This window comes from Manis javanica, chromosome X (genome assembly GCF_040802235.1).
Source record: "Manis javanica isolate MJ-LG chromosome X, MJ_LKY, whole genome shotgun sequence".
NCBI lineage: Eukaryota > Metazoa > Chordata > Mammalia > Pholidota > Manidae > Manis > Manis javanica.
This window is the reverse complement of record NC_133174.1, coordinates 106,536,447-106,555,355: the sequence shown is the minus strand read 5'-3', so window position 1 is coordinate 106,555,355 and position 18,909 is coordinate 106,536,447. Positions and strand designations below refer to the sequence as shown.

The 18,909-nt window shown below is 40.4% G+C and overlaps 1 protein-coding gene across 1 annotated transcript; it reads left to right on the top strand.

Moving 5' to 3' along the window:
• Positions 1-1,404: 1,404 nt before the first annotated feature.
• On the top strand, positions 1,405-18,401 carry NKRF (NFKB repressing factor). Its single transcript, XM_017676148.3, has 3 exons — positions 1,405-3,971; positions 12,699-12,829; positions 13,786-18,401. The coding sequence occupies exons 1-3, from the start codon at positions 3,706-3,708 to the stop codon at positions 15,741-15,743; spliced, it is 2,355 nt and encodes a 784-aa protein (XP_017531637.2). The 5' UTR covers positions 1,405-3,705; the 3' UTR covers positions 15,744-18,401.
• Positions 18,402-18,909: the final 508 nt, after the last annotated feature.

Here is an 18,909-nt window from a genome sequence, read left to right as displayed (position 1 = left end):
AAAATGCTGGACACACAACAAAAAGGTAACTAGTTTGAGATTCTTCACCAATGCAGGGAGTTACTGCACTTTTCAAACATTTAATTTCGAAATTAAGTTGTAAGAATAGTACAAAGGATACCCACACACTCATGACCTGGATTCACCAATTGGTAATGTTTTGCCCCATTTGCTTTATCATTCATGCTCTCCATATATGTAGATAGATAGATAGATAGATAGATAGATATACATATTTTTTCTAAATCATCTGAAGGTACTTTACATGTATCATGGTCCTTTACCCTTATATATTCCAGTGCAGATTTTCTAATAGTAAGGATTTTGTCTTACAGGACAATAGACAGTTATCGATTTAGTAAGTTTAACATCATTACACTAATCTGTTGAATGATATGCTTTATAGCATTTTTTTCTTTCCATATAGGGTTCAGTCCAGGATCACCCATTGTGCCCTCTTTAGACTCCTTTAATCTGCAACAGCCTTTGTCTTTTATGATATTTTTGAAATCTCATTAAAAAATAGATTGTTCTCATTTTGTGTCAAAGTATTGTCCAATTTCTCCACTGTGTAATTACTGGGGTTTTTATCTTCTTTGCTACTAATAAACAATCTGGGGAGAAGTCCATAAGTCCATGCAAACATCCTATTCCTCATAAGAAATTTCCCCCTAGATTTAGCATCTACTGATAATTCTTGCCCAAACCAACCTACAAAATGATTTTTCCAACTCCAACACTCCCTTCAAATATACCCGTCAGCAAAGGCCCTCCCTTCGCCCTTATTGTTTCTTTATCCACTTAGCATCACCGTGGACTTACTGCTTTCTATCCTTTTGATGGTTCGTTACTGTCCTTAACAACTTTTGTACTCAAATTGCTAAGATTTGGCCAGTGAGAACTCCTAGCTATTGCTTTTAATCCATTAGTAAACATTCCTCAAGAAGATATTGTAGGGCAGACTACTCCGGTCAAGACTTTTGGTGATCCAATTTCTGGGATAGTTTATGGGAACATTCCTTAGCCAGGCTCCAGGTTTCCCTCCTTCAGTCACTCACTGACTCCCTCTTAGGAAAGGTCAGGGAACTATTAGTGTGTGTGTGTGTGTATATATGTATATAATGTACAGACAGTGGCAGGAGCCTGTGTTAGAACAGATAAAGATGGTGGAGGGGAGGAGGGTGGATGATTACTGGTTTCTGGACTGTTTTAGGATTGCAATGGCTGCTTTTATCATTGCTCCCTCCAACACCTCTCTTCAACAATAATCCAGATATTCTACTTGTGTTTAGGGGTTTCAACCCAGAATGAGCTGAGATAGGTTGGCTGAAGGATTTTTTGATCAGAAGGACTGCCAGGGAAAGAAGGTCATACAAATTTTGTTTCGTTTTTTAGAGCTGCAACTGTTTATTCCATAGTGAGACTTACAAACGGAATCCAGTTATGGCTGTTTCAGAGCAAATAGCCTCTAACATCAGTTTCAGTGCCTTTCGTTTTATAATCCAAGTCAGAATGAAGTTATTTTGTTTCTACACGATAGAAAATTTTTAACCTGTGAGGAAGTTTTTATTTTCGCAAAACTTTTAGAAAACATGTGTATTGAATACAATGTTGATTTTGATGAAGTTTGGAAGCTTAGGCTAAAATTAATCCAACCATACAATGACCAAACAAGTTAAAATGTAGGCTCCAAGAAAATGAATTTCACAAACTTGGGACAATGGAAAGGGCCTTCATTCATTCATTCATTCATTTAATTCCACAAATATCTGTGGAGTGCCCACAAAAGCCAGGTCTAGGTGCTAAGAGCAACATAGATGAGTTCCTTGTTCTCATGGAACTGACATTTGGTGGGGAGGGGGAGGAAGGACAAACTTTTAAAAAGCTAATAAGTGATACATGCTGTGAAGAACATAAACAAGGCAATGCAATGGCCAATGAGTGGGGAAGCACTGGATAAGGAGTCAGGTGACCTAGAGTCTGATCTCAGCCTGGCCACAACAGTCTCTACAGCTTTCAGCAAGTCACTTCACCTCTCTCTGGCCTTATTTTTCACACTCATACAACGATGATGAGAATTTATGATAATCTCTAATCTTCCTTCCTAGTATCATGTCCTTTGATTTGATGGTTCGAGACTGCCATGACTTCCATAAACATGAATACCTACCACAGAGTCAAAGACAAAGCACTCCCTGTGTAATGGGAGAGACAGGCATGGAAACACATCAGGATGAAATAGTGTGAAAAGCAGTTATCTTTTGCTCTTCTCAGTCCAATACGCCCTACACATCAGATGTGTCATACAATGAGAAATAAGTCAGTAAAGAGTTAAAGAGGGCAATGGGTCAAAGCCACATCATCCAATGATCCTGCTGCCAGTGGGACATTTAGTTTTCTGCAAGACTACTACTTCCCACCAGGACTGTTACCAGTTATAGGACAACAGAGAAAACCCAGTTTCCTTTTCCTTTGTATTTCTACTATAACGAGCATATAATAGGTGCTATGTAAATTCCCTCTGACAGACACTCATTCACTACTTTAATAGCACAGATTGGCAGACTGGGATTGAGGGAACTGAATGGAGAAGATCCACGGCTGGAGTATGATGTTTGGCTACGGAGTGATTTAGCCATTTGCTGCTATGCAGCTTTTAACCTCTTCTTTGCACCGTTTGTATTTCGTAGTATTTTGCACGTTCTAGATTGGCACATGAAATACAGACTTATTTGCAGTCATGACCAGAACTGTGTAAACATGGTGTATTTGTCAGCAATTGGAAGGGAGCATGGACGATAAAAGTGGTTTACTTGACAAGTGGCGCTGTGGATGATTTTGTTTGCAGGTATTTCATTTTTACTATGCTTTCACAACAAAAGACAAAGCTAATATGCACGACGCACACAGCTGTTCACGCTATCCTTTGAAGAAAAGGCGCCTCGGAGAACTGACATTTTTAAAAATGTAAAATCCATTCCAAACCTAAGCCCCTCCCAAAGGGCACGGTCCCACGTTGCTCCACTCAGAAACCCGGGGGGGAAACGTCAGGAGAGCCATTGCTGCCAGCGACGATCTGAGGGCGCCTTCCAGGGATTTAACAGTACGATGTTCCCCAACCTCAGAGAACCTTCCAAAGATTCCCTTCCTGGAGTTCCCGCCCTCCACTGGTCACCGTAGCGCGTCAAAGGCCCTATTCGTCATCGGAGGGAAAAATGTACGTCGCGCGAGATTCCGCGACGGGATTTTGAAGTTAGGGAACAGCCGCGGCGCAGGCGCACTGGCCTCACAACCTCGGGGCGGCACGCGGGTAGGTAGGCTAGCGCCCAGAGGAGTGGGTGCAGAGCGTGCTGGAGCCTTTTTTCCCCTCCCGCGCAGTGCGTGGGTCTGCGGGTCGCTGGAGGTGCAGAGCGCGGGCTCTGGCTCGGCCACCCAGTGCGCTGTGACTGTGGCGGGCTCCTTCTAGCCCCTCCACGAGTTGGAGAAGTGCAGCGGGCGTGTGCCTCGGCGTTGGGACGAGAACTGGTGCTCGCCTTTTCCTTTTTGAAAGGTCGCCCCAAACGCACACACTCCAGTCCCCTGAGAGTTGCTCTTCGCGCCTTGGCGCGCCCCTCCTCGCCCGGCCCCTCCCACCGACCCCCGTTCCGCTAGCTCCTGGTCGGTGGCCGGCTTCATCCCCGGGGTCCCAACTTGGGGGCGGAGAAGATGGCTGGCGGACGTCTGCTGTTGGGGGGCGACTTCCTGTCGCCGCCGCCGCTGCCCCCCCTGCCGCCGCCGCCGCTGCCCCCCCTGCCGCCGCCCCCGCCCGAGCCAGTGCTGGAGCAGTGGCGCTATAGCCACGAAAGTGACTGGCAGTGGGCTCTGCGGCGCAGCTTCATCTGTCGGCACCTGCACAGCTATCCCGGGGCTGCTCTCGACCAGCTTCTCGCGCTCTCCGCTGCCTGGACCAACCACGTTTTCCTGGGCTGCAGGTGAGGAAGGTGTGAGGGACGGGTTTGGGATCAGGATAGGGGTCGGTGATGGGGGGGCTCAGGATAGGGACGGAGGCAGGATAGGGATGAGGTCTTAGAGACTGGAGATCTGGAGGTGCTGGAGGACACCAGAGGGCTCACTATTGGTCCGGGGCGAGGAGGGTGGTTGGCGGAGTGAGGTGGCCCGAGATGACATAACAGCTAGCAGGGTGCGGGGATCGCGGGAGCGGACCCTCTGGGACCAGGGATGAAGATAAAAGAGCGCATAAAAGAGAATTGTTGAGAGGTGGTCTTTGTGGTGGTGGTTTTGGAGGGTCTGGGAAATGATGAATAGCAGAACCTCGTAGTGGACCTGCATAGGACCTTTCAAGGATGCGGTATCCGCAGAGATTTTCGACTGTCGGGATTTTGGGGGTCCGCGGTGGGAGGGGAGGGAACCCTGCGGTTCTAAACCTAGACTCCTCCTGACCACTCTGCCTTTGCATCCCCATTAAATAAAACAACATCAGCCCCTAAGCTGAGTGTTGCCGTGTCCTGGGGAAGCGGTTTGTATGAGGTCTCTCAGCTGCTGGGTCCTCCTTGCTGGTAGATTTGCGCATAATGTGGACGCAAACAAAGAAGTGGATACAGCTACAGCAAAAATGGATCGCCCTCCTTTCGCCTTAAATGTGATCAGTGGATTAACATTTGGCGTCTGGGTGAGGTTTTAAGTGTGCGTGTGTGTGTACCCCCCTTTCCCAGACCCTGGTGCGCGCGTTCTGAGCAGGCCTCCTTGAAAGCTCTTTACATACAGTGAAGACTGCAGTATAGTTCCAACGCATTTTTTTAGAACAGACTGCTGGGACCTCTGTCCTTCAGAACCCCCAAACAGGTCCTATACAAGACTATTGATTCCTTTGAAAGACTGAGGGGCTTCTTTTTTTTGACACTCCTTCCTCATGGTGGATTTTTTTATTAGGGAAGATGAGAAATTGTGGAAAATGTTCAGATCACATTCAGCCTGTTCAGTTTCAGGAATGACTGTAACAGTTACAGAGAAATAGTATTGTCTGCTCCTACCCTTAATTGTTGAATAGTATCCAGTTCTTGATACTTCACTTTGCTCTCATCACAAAAATTAATTTTTTCCTATCTTCTCTATATTAGTGTAAGATCTGCCTCCAGAAATAATGATTTCATTGGAGGAACTGGTTACAACTGGGGAAGTCTCAGTTATTAATCAAGTCAGATAAATGTAGTTGACCTTCACTTAACATGTTCTTGCATTTGAAAAGGTACTTTTATCCTGTAGTCATAGATCTTCTTAATATCACAGAAGGCCATGGGGATTCTGAATCTTAAAAAACAAATCTTACATGGGGGAGGAGAATAACCATCCTTTGTGTTAGTAATAATAAATCTGACCTTCCCACTAGAACGTAAGCTCCCTTAGCGAAAGGGTTTTGCTTTCTTACTCACACCTTTATCCTCAGTGCCTAGAAGAGCACCTTCTGCATAATAGCTGCTCAGTAAATATGTGTGGAGTGAACAAATGAATACAGCTTTATAATGTCCAAAATACTTAAAATATTTATGTACCTCAGTTAATACCACCTTGGGAATTAGGCAGTGTCTCATTTTTACAGCTAAATCAATGGAGGCCAAGAAGTTAAGAGGCTTTTCCCAGGTCCCACAGTTGGGACTAGGGCCCAAGTCTTCTGATGCTCTTAACGCTGAGACACAGCTGCTGTTTTGGGGAAGAATGGACCAGGAGTGAAAGCAAGTAACTGACACAAGCCACATCATTATTACATGTCAGGATTTTATTCCAAGAACAGCTACCTTGTATATAACTAGGGCATTTAAAAACAAAGCAGGCCAGTGGTAGTCGGTGTTAGTAGCTCGAGCATCCAGGGCATTTTGTGTATGTGTGTGCTCACCCAAGCTCATCTGTGTATAGTGTGTGTGTATGTGTGTATAGATATATATAAATACACATATACATATATATGTGTATGTATGTATATAGTCATCATGTCACATGGTAATTAAGTCAGTTCAGTCAATACAAGAAGTGCCATAACATCAAGTAGTGTAACTGAAAAATGTTTGCATTATATCTGATAACTTAGATGTAAGAGAAAGAGATGGGGCAATAAAGAGTCTCAGAAGCTAGGGACGAGGTTGAGTCTTCCACTTTAGGCAGGCTTTTTAGCTGGCGTCTTCAGGTAGGTAGAATCTATATTCGGGTACTTGTTAACGTTGATGTTGGCAGAGCTCTTGTTTTCTGGTCTATTCTTCTGTGATAGAAGAGGTTTTTTTTCCTCTCAAGGGAACTGCAGATCCATGGTGAAACAGCTCATTCTTAAATTGTTAATTTGTTGTTCAAAGTTCATGTCTTGCCAGTGGGTTTCAGCCCTGGGCAAGTTCATTCTTGATTCTGTGAGACCAAAAAATGACAGTGGAACATTTTTGGGGTGAAAGGGCTTATACTCAACTTTATTCCCTTGGTGGTAGGTCAATCACTAGAATTCCGTCCACTCAGAGCGAGTCTGCATGCAGCAAGCCGGTCTCCGCTTCTGGGCCTCTCTGCCCCCGCAGCTGTCTCAGTCTCTGTCCTCGGTGCTGCCACCACTCCAGCTTCTGCTCTCCTGCAGCTGTGCAACCCAGAGCACTGAGTGGAGCTCTTTATTTCGAGTCAGTAATACCATATTGCCTACACGTATGCAGTAAGCAAGCTGACCAGGGTCAGACGAGAATCCTGGCCGTAGGAAGTTTCATTTTCTCTACAGTTCATCCCTTGACTTTTAGAACATTAGCAAGAAAGAAGGTCTTTGTACTTTTTTTTCCACTAGAGGGCTTTCTGTATTTTCTTTTAGTTGAGGTTGAAATAACTCCCAGGTTAATGATATCTTTGAAAACTCCTTGATCATAAGACCAAGCCAGGAGGAGCTCACATGTGCAGGGAGGCAAACCATGTTTCATTCTTCTGGGTGATAGAGGTGATCTTCCTGCAACAAGTCTGGATGCTCTAACAGTGTTTTGCAACCTTCAAGCATCAGAGTCACCTGTCAGGCTTGTTAAAACACAAGATTGCTTCACAGTATAGGTAGGTCACAGGAAAGGCAGTACAGCATGGAAAAGACAAGTAGTGACTCTATAGCATCTTACTACACTGATGGACAGTGACTGCAATGGGTGGAGTGAGGACTTCATAATATGGGTGAATGCTGAAACCAGAATGTTGTTCATGTAAAAACTTCTTAAGATTGTATATCAATGATACTATAATTTAAAACAAAAAAACACAAGATTGTTGTCAGCTGCCACCACCCCACCCCCATTTCTGATCCAGTAGGTCTGAAGTGGGGCCCCAGAATTTGCATTGCTAACAAGTTCCCAGGTGATACTGATGAGCAAATGATCCTGGGATTGCTGAGGATCCAGGGATTACACTATGAGAGCCACCACTTTATAGGATAAAATAATGTTTTCCAATCTGCTTTTTTATCATTTTTTCCCTCATAATCCAGGCAACCAGGAGCTCAAGTAGCTTAAATTATTTCTCTTCCCTTTTTTATTTGTCTGCTTCATAAAAGTAAACAACCTGTGAAGAATTTTTTCTGCAAGCAATTTCTAAGAAATGTCATGTGGCTAGTGAAACGTTAGTACAGTCTTCTAAAACAACTATACAGCACTTATATAATTGTTCATATGAGTACCTAGGGAACTGTGTGATTTTTACTTAAAAACTGTAGATAATATATATGCAATTAATGATACTTTACATCATGGTCTCTCCATTAGATAGAGTACTGTATAACCATTAAAACTTGTGGTAATGACGTGGAGAAAAAGCTTATAGTAAATTAAGAACAAAAAAAACCCCCCCACCTGATTGCAAATCAACATAGATGATCTGATAGTGATTTTGGTGGGGAGTGGGGTGGCAGTATATGGAAAGCATAGAAAAAAAGAATAAAAAAACTCCAAAATGTCAATGAACTTACTGGTGGTTGGGTTTGTAGGTGCCCTTCTTGGTGGATTCTGTAAAATTTCTGGAGTAAAGGTGTTTCTTTCAAATTCACTACAAAAAAATACAAAATGAAGGACTGAGTAATGAAAGCTTTACTCCTTTATTTAAAATTCGTGGAACCATATTTTTATTTCTGAGTGGCTACTCTGGAGAATTTTAGAAATGGGAATGAAATCCTAGTGGTCTTCTTATTAAAGACTCTAGATTAATATCTGCATTGTTCTTTGAATAGTCAAGTGTTAGGTAGTGTATATGGTCTCTTCCATTATTTGAGCTGGTTGGACTGGTTCAGCATTAACAGCTTCCTAATAAAGGACTGAGAAGCTGACTGTGTTTGCAACCTGCACAAAGGTTTATTTTTATAGCCTATGGGTGTTGTTGAATTTTGTGGTAGATGTAATGAATAGGGAACAGTAAGTAGGTATAATTATTACTAATGCTGGAAAAAACTTCAGAGAAAAGTGAGAGTGAATGGAACAAGGCCCAAATGCATCATTCCTGCACACTATATGCATGACATAAATGCCATTTACAGTTGTACACCATGTTTGGAATCAGGCTATAATTGCAGGTCTGGAGAATTTTGACTGGAATTCAAGGTGAGTGACTTGGTTTAGTAGCAGTTTTGGTAGCAAAAGTGGCATTTCCAGTTTTAAGATTTGAAGGCTTCATCTCACTTGCGTAATCTTTTGTTTTTATCTTACACCTTAGAACTTGGACTCCCTGATCCGAATGGAAGCGATATATAGAATATAGGAGGTTTTAGGCTATGCTTTCTGATGTTTAGATAAAAGTAAGTGAACATAAAATTACTCCTGGCATTTAAATACTGGTGTTAGCAGCAGCAGTAGCAATTATCAGTGGGAAGTGCAGGATGAAACTGAGCTAGCTTCCAGTAATGTCAGTGAAAGCTACCATGTCTTGACTTGTGTATTTCACAAGAAAAGATATCTGATGGGTGTGGAACCTATTGTGCCAAAAATGGAGAATGTTCCCCTCCTTCAAATTCAGAACCTAATCATGTAAAAGTGTGATAGTTACTAATTTTCAGAACTTTCTTTCCAAACACCACCAGAATTCTCTTTTTTTGGTCATAAGCTGGGAAAGGCTCTGAAGGTAGAAAGGGTGAGCCACCATGATAACAGAAACATCTCTTGTGCCCATATTTTTGTTTCTGTGCAGTAAAGTGATATTCTGTCCAGCAGCCAATCTACTTCATAAGGAGCCCTTTTAAAAACTGATTTTTCCATAGTTAAAAAGCTTTAAAACATAAACACACACATAGAGGAGTTTAATGGATCCCCATGTACCTTATTACTCGACTTGAACAATTACCAAGTCTGTCTTGCTACCCTTCTTGTTTTGTCTATTCTTCCCCCAGCTTTTTGTGGGGGATAGTCTGGAGTACATTAAAGAAGATCTTGGCTCATTTCATCTGTGAATACTTCAGTATATATCTGTATCAGATAAGAATTTTTAAAACTAGAGTCATAATACCATTATTCATAATCAAAATTAACAATAATTTCTTAAAATCATCCAAAGCCTAGTCCATGTCACTTTTCTCCATTTGTCTAAAAGTGGCTTTTTACATTTGGTTTGTTTGATTCATGATCCAGAAAAGATCCATGCATTGTTTCTGGTTGATCTCCTTTAACCTATAACCATTCCCCTTTCCTTTAATTTTCATGCTATAGGCATACCTCATTTTATTGCACATCACTTTATTGCCTTTTGAGATGCTGTGTTTTCTACAAATTGAAGGTTTGTGGCAACCCTGCCTCAAGCAAGTCTATCAGCACCATTTTTCCATCATTTGCTAACTTTGTATTGCTGTGTCACATTTTGGTAATTCTTGTAATATTTCAAACTTTTTCACTGTTATTATCATCGCTATGGTGACCTGTGATCAGTGATTACAACTCACTGAAAGCTCAGATGATGGTTAGGATATTTTTAGCAATAAAGTATTTTGAAGTTAAGGTTTGTAGATTGTTTTTTAAGATGTAATGCTGTTGCACACTTAATAACTACAATATAGTGTAACCATAACTTTTACATGCACTGCTATATGGGCTTTATTTCAGTGGTCTAGACTTGAACCTGCAGTGTCTCCAGGGTATGCCGGTATTTATTTGATGAAGAAATTGGGTTGTCACATAGTGTTTCCTTCATTCTGGATTTTGCTGGCTATATTCTTATGGTGGTGTTTAACATATTTTGGGGAGTTAAAGGCTTGATTAGGTGTAGGTTCAGTTATTTGGAGGGCAGGAACGCTTTGTAGATAGTGCTTTGTATGTCTTGTATCACATAAGGGTACACACATCTATCTGGTTGTGTGTCTTTAATGATATTAAGATTATAAAGTTCCTCATCAGCTTTTTCAACTTGAATTTTTTATTGAGATAATTGTAGATTCATGTGCAGTTGTGGGAAATAATACAAAAAGATATGCCCTGTATTATTTACCCAGTTCCCCCAGTGATAGCATTTTGCAAAATTATGGAGTAATATCACAGCCAAGATAGTGACTTTGCTACAACCCACTAATTTTATTCAGTGTCCCCCAGTTTTACTAGTATTTGTGTGTGTGTATTCAGTTCTATACAATATATCACTCACATAGGTCTGTGTGTCCACTACCCCGGTCCAGATGTTGAACAGTTCCAATACTCCAAGGATCCCATTTCCCCCCCAACATACTACACAGTATTGAAGGCATCAATAATTTATTCCTTTTTTGACTGAGTAGTGTTCCATGGTGTGTACGGACCAAAGTTTAATCATTCACCTGTCAAAGGACATCTGGGCTGATTGCAGTTCTTGGCTGTTACCAGTAAAGCTCCCACAGGCATTCATGGACAGGCTTTTGTGTGGGCATAAGTTTTCATTTATCTGAAATAAATGGCCCAAAATGTGATTGTTAGGTTGTGTGGTAATTATGTGTTTAATTTTGTAAGAAACTTGCAAGTTGTTTTCCAGAGCAGCCACACTCTCTTACATTCCCACCAACCATGCCCGAGTGATCCAGTTTCTCTGCATCCTTGCCAGTATTGGGTGGTCTGACCCCTTTTCACTTAAGCCATTCTGAGGTGGGTTGTGATAGCTTGTTAGTTTTAAATTGTATTTCTCTGGTGGCTAGTGATGCTGAAGATCTTTTCATATGCTTCTTTGCAGTCTGTATATCCTCTTTGGTCAAATGTTCTGTTCATGTCTTCTGTTCATTTTTTAATATGATTTTTTCTTTTTACTGTTGTGTTTTGAGAGGTCTTTATACTAGATACTAGTTTCTGGTCAAGTGTGTGGTTTGCAAACATTTCTAGTTTGTAGTTCATTTTTTCATCCTCTTCCTGGGGTCTTTTTTTCTATATTAAAGTATCATTGATACACAATCTTATGATGGTTTCAAATACACAATACAGTGGTTCAGCTTTCACCTCATGGGGTCTTATGAAGGGCAAAAGTTTTTAATTTTATCAGTTTTTCCTTTTATGGATCGTGCTGTCAGTGTCAAGCATAAGAATGGTTGCCTAGGTCCAGATTCTGAAGATTTTCTCCTGTGTTTCTTACAAAAGTTCTATAGCTTTACATTTTATATTTAGGTCTGTGATACATTTGATTTGTGTGTGTGGACTGAGGTTTAGGTTGAGGTTTTGTTTGCTTGGATGGTTTTTGCCCGTGGATGTCCACTTGCTGCAGCATCACTTGTTGAAAAGGCTGTGCTTCATTGGATTCCTTTTGCAGCTTTGTCAAAGCCCAGTTGTGCATGTGTGTGCACATCTATTTTTGGGTTCTTCCCCATCAGCTTTTCAGCTCATATGCTTAGCAGCCATTGATTATCACTTATTATTTCGTTTGGGGTTGCAAAATGGTAGTTGACTATCATTTCTTCATTCATTAGCTGGAATGCTTCTGTAAAAGAGATGTTTCCTTACCCGTCCAGTTGCTCTGAGGTGCAGTTTGTACAAGGAAATTCTGGATCAATGCTTGCTTTTATTACGTGTTTTTGGAAAAATGACTTGATTCCCTGCCATTCTCCAAAAGTGACCAATAATGAGTTTGTAAGTGTCATTATGAATGGATTTTTAACGTATCTGATGTGTCTCAATCCACTGTGGTTACTATTCTTACTGATGCTCAGGTTGGCTCACTTTGCCAGTAGGAGTCTGTTCAGATTGGCTTTTGAGTCTGTTTGGCACAACTGCTGAGGTCTTTGGCAGCTTCCTTGTTTCCAGGCACAAGAATATCTCCCAGGTTCATCTTACACATTTCCTGCATAGCCTTGGAATCAGCCCTTTCTCTAAGGACCTTGATTCCTTTTTCATGGGACATGATAGATACCACAATCAGGATGTTAACAATGCAGCAGCTCTGAACACTCTTCTCTAAATATATAAATGTAACTATTTACATATAATATACATACATGATAGAGAAAAAAAATCATGCATTTATACAAATACTTTTGATTCAAATTAAAGATAAGGTCTGCACTTAAATTTCTTGATTTTATGTTTATATACTTTCTAATGACAGTAACATACATCGCTCATTTGATAAATAAATATTTTAGGGCATAGTCTTCAGTTTTATAGCCAAGATATTCTGTTGATAGTCTATGGGAGCAATTATAAGATTGACTCATTTAGTTGCTTCTTTAAAAAAACTGCATTCTTACCTGTTTTAACTGTAGATTATATTAATTTAAATAGGTACAGTCCACGCTTGATGGAAAAAATTCTCCAAATGGCCGAAGGTATTGATATTGGGGAGATGCCTTCATATGATCTGATGCTGTCCAAACCTTCCAAAGGTCAAAAACGTCACCTCTCAACATGTGATGGTGAGTATACTTGTGTCTGGAAGGTGGGATTTGAAGAAAGAACATGCTTTCTTTTAATGATATGCATGTGGTATAGAATTTTACATAACATTGGATCTTAACACAAATGTAAAAAAAGTTTCGACTTTTAGTCATGTCAGTTTTCTTTTCCATTTGCGGATGCTAAAAAGAACTGAAAACTAAGAATACTGAAGTCATACTATAATGCTATCCTTGAAATCCATGCCATGGGACCTTCCTCTAAATAAAATTATAATCTAATCATTTGAGCATCTATGTAACTAAATCCTCTCGGTTGGGTTCAAGATGGAACCAGCTTTGTACTGAACAGTGTTGTAGGGTAGAAAGCTCTAGTGTCTGGTGTAGCCTCAACAGAGAGTACTTCCATAGCTTTAAATTGGAAGTTGAAAACCTCTGGGATTTTTTGATAACTACTTTTATTTGATTGTTAGTCACAACTCTGTAAAGTACCATCACAGAGTAAGTCGCCTCTGATACAAAAGAGAGGCTTTGTAAATGCCTCTGGTCATCATCTCTGTTGCATTAGAGCCATCTGTTCTATTTGCAATCCTTCAGAGGGGAGCTTTTCAGCACAGGTGGTATAAGATTGTACTGGAACGACCTCTTACTTGGTACACTTCACCTTTGCTTTAATTTGTTAGATACAAAAGCATCTGCCAGTCTGCGTGGTGGTGACCTGCATACTTCAGTCAATGGCATATTTTCTATCAAGTCTCTTCCCTTATACGTGGAAGGACAGGAAGCATCCCTCCTTATGCTGTAGTCTTCCACAGATATTTGAGTCCTTTCACCTAAATGACCTGAAGTTTTTGTGATAGGAAGTTAACTTGTACCAACCATACAGCTTGCAAATAATATGGTTGGTACTAATTTCCTGCTTGGTTCTTTTGAAATATTCCCTTTTTAATGAATTGTAAATTTCACTCATTCTATAGGTCAAAATCCTCCTAAAAAGCAAGCTGGTTCCAAATTCCATGCGAGACCTCATTTTGAGCCTGTACATTTTGTAGCTAGTAGTTCAAAAGATGAAAGACAGGAAGATCCTTATGGCCCTCAAACAAAAGAGGTAACTGAACAAACACATTTTACCAGCATGCAAAGAGACATCTACCAGGATTATACTCAAGACTCTTTCAGTGTACAAGATGGGAATTCTCAGTATTGTGATTCATCAGGATTCATTTTCACAAAAGACGAGCCTGTAACAGCCAACATGTATTTTGACAATGGGAATCCTGCCCCAAGCAGCACATCACAGCAGGCAAACTCTCAGTCAGCTCCTGAGCCTTCACCATCACAGACATTTCCTGAGTCAGTGGTAGCCGAGAAGCAGTATTTTATTGAAAAATTAACCGCAACTATCTGGAAGAACGTTTCTAATCCAGAGATGACTTCTGGATCTGATAAAATTAATTATACATATATGTTAACTCGCTGTATTCAGGCATGTAAGACAAATCCTGAGTATATATATGCTCCTTTGAAAGAAATCCCTCCTGCTGACATCCCCAAAAATAAAAAACTTCTAACAGATGGTTATGCTTGTGAAGTTAGATGCCAAAATATCTACTTAACTACAGGTTATGCTGGCAGCAAGAACGGGTCCAGGGATCGAGCTACTGAGCTAGCTGTGAAGCTCTTGCAGAAACGTATTGAAGTTAGGGTTGTCCGACGGAAATTCAAGCATACAATTGGAGAGGACCTTGTGGTGTGTCAAATTGGCCTGCCTTCATACGAATTTCCTCCAGCTCTGAAACCACCAGAAGAGCTGGTGGTGCTGGCTAAAGATGCTTCTGGACAGCCGATTTTTAATGCTTCCGCCAAACATTGGACCAATTTTGTCCTTACAGAAAATGCAAATGATGCGATTGGGATCCTTAACAATTCTGCCTCATACAACAAAATGTCAGTTGAGTACAAATATGAGATGATGCCAAACCGCACATGGCGTTGTCGAGTGTTTTTGCAAGATCACTGCTTAGCTGAAGGTTACGGAACCAAAAAAACAAGTAAGCATGCAGCTGCTGATGAGGCTTTGAAAATTCTTCAGAAAACACAGCCCACTTACCCATCTGTCAAAAGTTCACAGTGCCAAACAGGCTCTTCACCCAGGGGATCGGGAAAGAAGAAAGATATAAAGGATCTGGTAGTTTATGAGAATTCTTCGAATCCTGTGTGCACACTGAATGACACGGCTCAGTTTAACCGAATGACAGTTGAATATGTCTATGAAAGAATGACAGGTCTCCGATGGAAATGCAAGGTGATTCTCGAGAGTGAAGTAATTGCAGAAGCAGTCGGGGTGAAGAAAACTGTCAAGTATGAAGCTGCTGGGGAAGCTGTGAAAACCCTCAAAAAGACCCAGCCAACTGTCATTAACAACTTGAAGAAAGGAGCTATTGAAGATGTGATTTCAAGAAATGAAATTCAGGGCCGCTCAGCAGAGGAGGCTTACAAACAACAAATCAAAGAAGATAACATCGGAAATCAGCTGCTAAGAAAGATGGGCTGGACAGGTGGTGGTTTAGGGAAATCTGGTGAGGGCATTCGGGAGCCAATCTCTGTCAAAGAGCAGCATAAGCGGGAAGGCCTCGGTCTTGATGTAGAGAGGGTAAATAAAATTGCCAAGAGAGATATTGAACAGATCATCAGAAACTACGCCCGCTCTGAAAGCCACACAGACTTAACTTTCTCTACAGAGCTGACTAATGATGAACGGAAACAAATACATCAGATTGCTCAGAAGTATGGTCTTAAGAGTAAGTCGCATGGGGTAGGTCATGACAGGTACCTGGTGGTAGGCAGAAAAAGACGGAAGGAAGACCTACTAGATCAACTCAAACAAGAAGGCCAAGTGGGGCATTATGAACTTGTGATGCCTCAAGCAAATTGAGATCTTCCCAACGTATTTTGTAAATGCCTGTTGAGGCAGATTTGTGAATTACAGAAATGCTCCATGTTCTGGTTGCAGAGTATATTCATTCTTAAGATGTTTCACCTTGTTCATTTCATATAGTGCTTTATGAGATACTGGAATCTGAAGATTTCTGTCCACTTGTATTAGCTTAATCCAGCAGATGATACTGTGCAGTTACTGTTTGTGTCTTTGATATTGCTGTGTCCCTCAGGTTTGAGTAGTTTGTACAAAGAAAGAACAAATATCTAAGTGGAATTTCACCCCAGGAAAGAAATTCCCACTGTAAAGGGCATAGCACAGCGGTCTGCAACAATATGTAAAGTTGATATTGACTACAATGAAACTACAGGCTTAATTCTAGACCTACTGAACATGTCAGATCATTTTGTATTATCTATCTTCATCTTTGTGTGAAGCCAGTTATAGAATGTTTAACAGTAAATTGTGCTGTATGTGTAAATGTCTTACCAACTAAATGATGTAAAACTTTCTTAAAGTAATTTTAGTGTTCATTTATTTATAACTTCTGCCATGTGGTTTCCAGAATATTGGAAGTGGTTTACTGTATCTTGTGACATATGAATTTTAACAAATTCTAGTCTTCATGCCAAGAGAGCACTACTTGAGAGAGCAGTTGAAAAGTTTCAAAAGCTTTGATGCAATCTAAAGAAAGGAAGGTGGAACTATTTGTTCTTGGTGCCTTGCAGAGAGACTCACAGCAACTCTCCGTTATAGCTTTCACACGGTCTGGATGTACAGAACATCCAAGGTGGCCACAGCTGTGGTAAAACTTGGTAAAAGACTGAAGACCCATTGGTGCTTTGATGAGATGGTCAGTTGGCTGGTCCCTCTCTCAGAAAGCTATTAAGCCCCCAAAGCCAACTTTGTAACATATTTAAAACTGCTATTTTCACTTATTTCTGGAATGTAAAAAAATGTATAAAAAAATTTAGTGTATGCTTCCTGAATAAAAAGGAGCCGAGTTGATCAAAATGATAGTATGCTTATTTCTGGGCAGCAGCCTAGCAGGGACACTTTGGGTCTTTGGAGAGGGAAAGTGGTGTTTGCACAAAATATTTCAACACCAGAGCACATGTGGATGAACATAATGACTTAGCAAATCGGAACAGTTGATCAGTCACCCATCATGTTCTCCTCTGGACCAACATGCTGGCTTCAACCAAATCTCAGTCTGTTGACTTTTGCATGGTTTTTGTTTTGTATCTCAGATAAATCTAGTGTTAATATTCACAGTATTACTATACAAAGATGAATATTAATATTGATAAATATCTTCAATGAAATGACACTTAGGACAATTAGGTGGTTTATTTAGCAGCACACTGGACATGTAATTGGCCCACAATAAACAGTAATGTCCCCATTTATATTTTACTTTTTTCTTTCTATAAGTATTTTATGTGAAGAAACTGTCCATTATTAAATTTGTATCTTAAAAATATAAAGGGATTAACTTTTACACTTGGATCTCTGTTAACTTTTATTCGCCTATAATGATTAACACAGTGTGTGGTATTTGCTTTCTAGTAACTCTTTCTTCCTACAGTGTATGGCCTTTCCTAATGTTGGTAGTGAGGTAAATGAGGTGTGCGTTTTATTTTGGCACTTAATGTTTTAACAATGACAAAGGTAACTAAGCTAAAACTTTTATAGATTTCACAGGATTAATTTTTTTTCCTACAAGGCTCATGGCAACCTTGAGAAGCTATGGTTCAATTAGTGAATGAGAAGAGCCAGCTTTTAATTCTCTGAAGTGACTGTGGATTAAGGGGTGTGAAAACTCATTTTTATCTCTATATTTTTTCCTTGTCCCAAAATGATTGGGTGGGGGGCGGGAGTAGGGAAATGTTGCATATTAATCTGGTTTCTTTAGATAAGTTCAATAAAACAAAATACTAGTGTAATTACAGTTAAGGCTCCTAAATAATTGAGCCAGGTATATATTTGGTTCTGCATTGGAGGGTCCAGATTTCCTAACTTCTTAGATCAGCTTTGGTATTGATGTGGAATTAAGGTGAAGTCACTTAACTCTGTTCGAGAATAAAATATATTGAGAAGTGGTTTTGGCAAGAATGAGCTGCTGAGACAGCCTTGCTGTTCTATTTTGTCCCTTTTGTTGGTTCCTGTATTTTCCCTTTCTTTGAAATGGCAATCATTTTTTTTTTTTTTTTTTTTTTTTTTTTTTGAGAGGGCATCTCTCATATTTATTGATCAAATGGTTGTTAACAACAATAAAATTCAGTATAGGGGGGTCAATGCTCAATGTACAATCATTAATCCATCTCAAGCCTAATTCTCGTCAGTCTCCAATCTTCTGAAGCATAACGAACAAGTTCTTACATGGTGAACGAATTCTTACAGAGTGAATAAATTCTTACATGGTGAACAGTACAAGGGCAGTCATCACAGAAACTTTCGGTTTTGATCATGCAATATGACCTATAAACCATCAGGTCAAATATGAATATTCATTTGATTTTTGTACTTGATTTATATGTTGATCCCACATTTCTCCTATTATTATTATTATTTTTATTTTTAATAAAATGCTGAAGTGGTAGGTAGATGCAAGATAAAGGTAGAAAACATAGTTTAGTGCTGTAAGAAGGCAAATGTAGATGATCAGATGATCAGGTGTGTGCCTATGGACTAAGTATTAATCCAGGCTAGACAAGGGCAGCAAAACATCCACGGATGCAGAAGATTTCTCTCAAAACAGGGGGGGTGAGGTTCTGAGCCTCACCTCTGTTGATCCCCAAATTCTCACCTGATGGCCCCCCTGCGACTGTGCCTGTCTTAGGTTGTTCCTCCCTTGAGGAATCTTACCCGTCTCTGGCTAACCAGTCATCTTCCGGGGCCATACAGGGAAATGTAAAGTTGGTAAGTGAGAGAGAAGCCATATTGTTTGCAAAGGTTAGCTTTTTACTTCTTTGCAGATTTATGCCCTGTGGCTTCTATGCCCAGCACTTGTCTCGAGGTATCTTTACCACCTGGAGGAATTATGATACTCGGTAAATTCGATATGAGGCACGAATTCTATTTAAAGTTTGTAATTAGGAAGGAAGAAGAAAAGCTATAGATGTAGCATATGAAGGAAACTTGGGAGGATTGATTATTTCTT

What these genes read in the sequence shown, in the direction of transcription:
- NKRF (XM_017676148.3), top strand. Translation starts at nt 3,706, where the DNA reads ATGGCTGGCGGACGTCTGCTGTTGGGGGGCGACTTCCTGTCGCCGCCG. An exon ending in CACGTTTTCCTGGGCTGCAG is followed by an intron (nt 3,972 to 12,698) that starts GTGAGGAAGGTG and finishes TAATTTAAATAG; the next exon opens with GTACAGTCCACGCTTGATGG. An exon ending in TCACCTCTCAACATGTGATG is followed by an intron (nt 12,830 to 13,785) that starts GTGAGTATACTT and finishes CTCATTCTATAG; the next exon opens with GTCAAAATCCTCCTAAAAAG.